We start from the raw sequence: 5,829 nt of genomic DNA, 5'->3' as shown, positions 1-5,829 counted from the left end.
TACGGGACAAATATATATAATATTATTCATAAATGGCTAATTATAGTTTTTCTAAATTAATTAATAAAATAAAGATATAAACATGAGAAAGAGAAATGAGGAGTAATGAATAGACTTTTAGTGACAATTAATTAAATTAAATGCCACTAATTTATATTCTGAAGTCACGTATTACGACTTTTGTTGGTAAAAGATTAGTAATTTCAAGTGCAAATCCTTTTAGGAGAAAATTAAACTATTGGCTCTTCATCAGAACCAAATTAGGTCTCCCCATATCCTTGTCCTAGTTATTTTCAATTCTCAATTTCCTTCAATTTGTGTCTGTAAGTGAAGTATAATTAGGGTTCATCGAGTGTGGGAGGCCACTGGAGCAAACTATTACACTGGAGACAACTACAAATTAAAGAGGTGGATACATAATAGGCTTAACGACAACACTTTTGAGGTGTTTTCTCCCTTTTAAACTTATCATCACTTTTGATGGCTTCAGATTTTTGTAGTTTTTCAGTTTTTTCATGTCTTCTATCTTTGAACATTTGTGGATATGCATTTTGTTAGATGTTTGATAAATTGTTTCACTCAAATTTTTTCGTGCTTTATATCAGTAGGTATGGATTTAAGTGTTAAGGAGTGTGTTGGCCATCACTAGGGGGTAAGTTATGCGTATACACGACTCTTTCCCAGAACCCACTTGTAGGAATACATTGGTGAGATCTGAAAAGATTTATTTATTTTTTTTAGAGTTCCTGTAACTTTCTTAAATAGTACCCCAATAGAATGGGGTCTCAAAAAGAGATCCAAATCTTGTCATATATTCAAGTATATGTAATTTTAGCTTAAAATTAATGCCATGACAAATATATGATGTCAAATGAATAATATTGTGATTTATAACTTGTAGGATGGACATTGTTCCCTTTGTGTTTGCAAAAGAATACAACGTCCATCCTTCTTTCTTTATTGTTGTAGCTAGAGTCTCTTCTTCAATCAATCCAAACTGAAATTGGTTCTTGTGCAGCAGTGCACCTTTCAGCTACAAAGGATTTAACTTTATTTTTCTTTGGTAAGCTCTTTAGACGTATTTTATATGTGCTATTATGATGCTCCTCTGCAAGCCACAAATCAATGCTAAAAGAAATCCAAACCATTTGAGTTATAAAAGAGATATGTAAACTTGAATGCATGCTATATAGAGTATGATACTAAGGCTAATTGCCTAAAAATAATAAAGAAGTAAGATGTCGATTAGACAAGTTACTGTAGATGAATGAGATAACAAGTTAATATTAAAAGTGGCTAGAATTTTCCTTTTACTTCTCTTTTCAGCTGCCTCGACGACTATCTTAACATTAACAATGCAAGAGCTATAAGGAACATTTTATATCTAACAATGTCAATAACAGATGCAGCACAATGCAACATTCATTAAAAGATACTTAGGATGAGCCACTTTAATAAAAAATAATAATATTAAAATGCTCACAATCACCAACAACTTAATTATAGAGTATACAAACAAAAATACTCTCATATTGCACCTAATTAAATAGGTTACAAGCTAGAATGAACCATAAATAAATTTTAAAAAACCTGTAAATGTTATCCAATATGCTCTAAGCTCTTATTGAAATTTAATATGTGGCCCTTGTCATACAACGATTGAGATGGAGCTCACTATTCCCTTGTCGTTTAATTGTTACTAAGCTCTCTTTATAATAGTAAACCTCACAACCACCAAAATCTCGATTAGAATGCAGGCCATGATGACGAAATTCAAAAAGCCTTGTCTTGTTTGTCCTAACATTATATGAGACCAGTCGGGAACTTCTAGTTACCAAAATGATAGAGTTGTCATAATATGACTTAATACGCGTAGTGAGATGAATGGTCACAAGTTTGTTCCAAACGCCTGGTTGTATCATTATCCATACATCATGAACAAACCCGTCGACAAAGTTCAAGATGCCAAGGGAGTCACCAAGCAACATCAGACTTGCCAACCAATGATAATCCTCGTGACCAGCTGGTGGCCCTTCCATATCTACAAACACCTCATTCCCAAAGTCAAATGAAACAATTCTACATTTATTATTCTCCCTTACCAGCCAATAGTAATATCCATTCAGATAATCAGTAGTTTTTAAACTGTTTATTTCAAATATATTATTTTCATCTACGTCTACGTCTAGGTTATGTTTGAATATTCTCCATGAATCCCTACAACCTGAGTAGACCGCTGCATATTCTTTCAAAGGATCATAGTAAAGCACTTTATAATCCTTAGTCATAGGCTCTAATCCGAACACTAAATGACGATAGTGTTTATTATAAGGTATAAAATCAATTGTTGCGGCAGGGAGGTGTCTCACCTCTCTGTTAGCTGGATTCCATAATGTACACAAAATGGCATTATCAATTTGTCTTTCTATGAAAAACACACCATCAATAGAACCTAACAAGTTGGTAATATTATCTCCAAATCTTTGAAAATTTTTTTGTTCATCTATACCCTTATCGGAAACCAAAGTGACAGTCGGAGCATCATCGGTTGCACCATAATCATAAATCAAGTGTTGCGGAGGCTTCTTCTTCTTACAGTGGTCTATAGTGAAGCTAGGGTTATTGATAAGATTGCCCCATTTTTTGCACACACATTTGAATCTTAACAACGATTTCACAGGTAAACTCAGTAGAATCTCTCTTAATGATTCTTCAGAAAAAGCCATACTAATTCCACCAACACAGAAAATTGAAAAGCAAATGAGATGAGATATCAACAAAATCAAACACACCTTTGCTTTAGTTTCTGAATTCAACAGATCTGTTAGCCCACAATTCGTTGAGTGACAAAACTTTTTTGTAGTCAGGTGGTGGTTGAACGGTGGAGTTACGACGATTATCGGAGGAGGAATGAAGCGGAGGCTTTTTATGGGTGGAGATGCGCCGTGAGAATAGAGAACAAATATATACAGTTGGGAGAGTATTTATAGCTCGGCAGTATGCACATACCAAAACTACCATAAATAAATCCATTAAATGTAATAAACCAAAATATTTTATGTGATACAAATAAATTTTAAAAAATATATCATATTTACTAATTTCATCTATAGAAAAAGAGTCAAAAATATCGTTAATGAAATCAACAAAAATGTATTTAGTTGAAAGTTTGATTTATCATATTTACTAATTTCATATATAGAAAAAGAGTAAATATTGTCATTAATGAAATCAACAAAAATGTATTTAGTTGAAAGTTTGATTTATCATATTTACTAATTTCATATATAGAAAAAGAGTAAATATTGTCATTAATGAAATCAACAAAAATGTATTTAGTTGATTGTTATAGCAATTTCGGTCAAAATTCGGATATATTTCAAATCTTTTTAAAACTCAAGGTGTTATATCTAGTGACTTGACCTTAACACTTAAGAAATTTTAAATTCCTCGATAAAATCTTACAACGAAGAAGGGTTCGAATCTTAGCTCAAAAAACTTTCGGGATGTTACATAAACATAATCTCTTAATTTGGTGTTGGGCTGCTTTGCCCATATTGGTCCTGATCCGTTCATAACAGATTTCATTAATATTTTTCTTTCCTTAATTTGGGGAATCTGTTGCAGAAAAATGAATAACAAGTCAAGTACTATGTGTTGAATGGCATTGGTAAGGTTATCACATTGCTTAGTTATGAAGGAATTTTCAATTATAATAAAATTAAAAAGAAGTAACTTAAAGTTAGTATTGATGTGTGTTTTAATATAGATGGTGATAATTAAGATAAGAAAAAGAAATAACTGATAATTATCAATGTTGATATATATTTTAGTACATAGATGGTGATAGTTCAGATAAGAAAAACAAAAAGTTCATAGTTGGAATGTGAATCTTGAAAAAAAAAATAGTTAAATTGTGTTCTTAACTATTAATTTAATAACTATGTTCAGACACCAACATAGACGTAGGGGTATACTTGGACCTTTTTAAATTATCTAAGAATATATTTGAACGTTTTTAATTACTTGGGCATGGTCTAAATTATTGCAGTTGTTGCTAAATACTCTATCGATTTATTTTTACTTGTCATATTTGGAATTGACACGCATATTAAGCAAAAACAATAATTGACATGACTATTTTTTTGGGCGTGTAATTTTTTTCACGTTTTCTTTAACTCCTTTGTTAGATTTTGATTGTAACACACCAGAAAAATTTTGAGCTAAGACTCGAACCGTTCTTCGTAGTGAGTGAGATTTTTGCAAGGAATTTAAAATTTCTTGAGTATTAAGGTCACTAGATGTAGCACCTTGAGTTCCAAGAAGAACTAAAGAGAGTTCATTCAAGTCATTCCTAAGTTTTTCTTAAGTTTTGGGTCAACTTTAAACGACCATAACTCCTACTACATGATGAGTTAGGTGAGCTACAAGGTATAAAATTAAAGCCCTTCGAGTCCTATTTCCAACGCCACCAAGTTTGCTCAATTCCGAGCTCTGAGTAAAAAGTTATGACGGATTTACTAACGTCGCGCAAACCTGGCAGCAGCTCCGCGACGCGGAGCCAAAACAGACCTCACTGCCTGGTGATAGATCATTCCGACTCCCAGCTCATTTTATTTATTTCTTTAAGGGTATTTTAGTCCTAAAAAATCCTTAGGAGGTCATCTAAATTGCCCTAAACGAATAGAAAATCAGTTTTCACAAATCAAAACCCTCTCCTTCACTCCAAAGATTCTACGCTCAAGAAATTCAAGAAACGCTAAGACTAGGGTTCATCTTTCAAGATTTTTCCTTCAAGAAGATGGTTCTTTAAGGTATGTAAGCTTCCACAGTGTTGGGTTTGTTCACCCACACGCCAATCATGTTAATTTCAGCTTTAAATTCGTTCTAAAAGTTGAAGTTTTGATGTTCTTGTTATGTATTCATGAATTTGCTTTTGTTCTTGAATTGGGCTGAGATTGAGGAGTTCTTGAGGTTAATGTGTCGATTTATAGAGGGGTTAGAGTTATATTCTAGTGTACATGTGTTGGGTATCTAAATCTAAAGAGAGATTGAGAAAAAGAATCGAATTTAGGCGAATTGGGGTTAGAAAACGAAGAAGAAATTTCGTCCGGACGAAATTTGGCACTAGGGGCGCGTCGCGGAGCAGGTTCCCAGATTTGGGAATTTCTATTTCACGTCGCGGAGTTGTCACGGAGCGTTCTGCCTCAAAAGACATTTTCGAAACCAAATTTTAAAAGCCTCTCCGCGTCGCAGACCCACTCTCAAATATTGATTTTCAGTCTTTTCTCATGTTTAGCTATCTAAAATCATTCCTAAACATCGTGAGACCTTTAATATCACAAATCACATTCAAGGTAGAGTTGAGAGTCAAGTCTTGAGAGTTCTTTCGAACATTTTTCAGAAAATCCCTTTTTGTCTTTTTGAGGAGTCTTCTACAAATTCTAATAACTTGTTTCAAGACTCGAGCAAGTGAGTATGAGAGTGAGAATAATGTATTCATAAGTCTACCTTGTCATCATGAGATCTTTCTTATCATGAACTATAACTCTTGAATTCATAATTCACACTCAAGAGAGAGTTAAGAGTAGAGTTCAAGAAAGTCTTTGAGTTCAATTGTGAATCCTTTGAGATCAACTATCGATTTGAACTAAGTTTTGAGGAAGTAAGTTAGAGAATAAGAAGAGTCGTATACATGAGTTCCATATAGTTATGTAGACCATCGAGTCGAGTTGTTTCATGCCCATAATTTCGCATGAACTTCGTAAGTTGAGCATCTTTCAGAGAAGTGGTATCTTCAAGTTCTAAGCCTTTAAGTGTTGAGTTCCT

General features: G+C 33.2%; 1 protein-coding gene across 1 annotated transcript; it reads right to left on the bottom strand.

The window, feature by feature from the left end:
- Positions 1-1,631: 1,631 nt before the first annotated feature.
- LOC107059204 (F-box/kelch-repeat protein At3g23880-like) lies at positions 1,632-2,726 on the bottom strand. The gene has a single exon (XM_015305687.1). It carries the CDS (start codon positions 2,724-2,726, stop codon positions 1,632-1,634), a length of 1,095 nt encoding a protein of 364 aa, XP_015161173.1.
- Positions 2,727-5,829: the final 3,103 nt, after the last annotated feature.

Source organism: Solanum tuberosum, unplaced genomic scaffold (assembly GCF_000226075.1).
Source record: "Solanum tuberosum cultivar DM 1-3 516 R44 unplaced genomic scaffold, SolTub_3.0 scf00943, whole genome shotgun sequence".
Taxonomy (NCBI): Eukaryota; Viridiplantae; Streptophyta; class Magnoliopsida; order Solanales; family Solanaceae; genus Solanum; species Solanum tuberosum.
This window is presented reverse-complemented; position numbering and strand designations above follow the sequence as displayed.

Coding starts and splice junctions, on each gene's coding strand:
- LOC107059204 (XM_015305687.1), bottom strand. CDS start 2,726: ATGGCTTTTTCTGAAGAATCATTAAGAGAGATTCTACTGAGTTTACCT.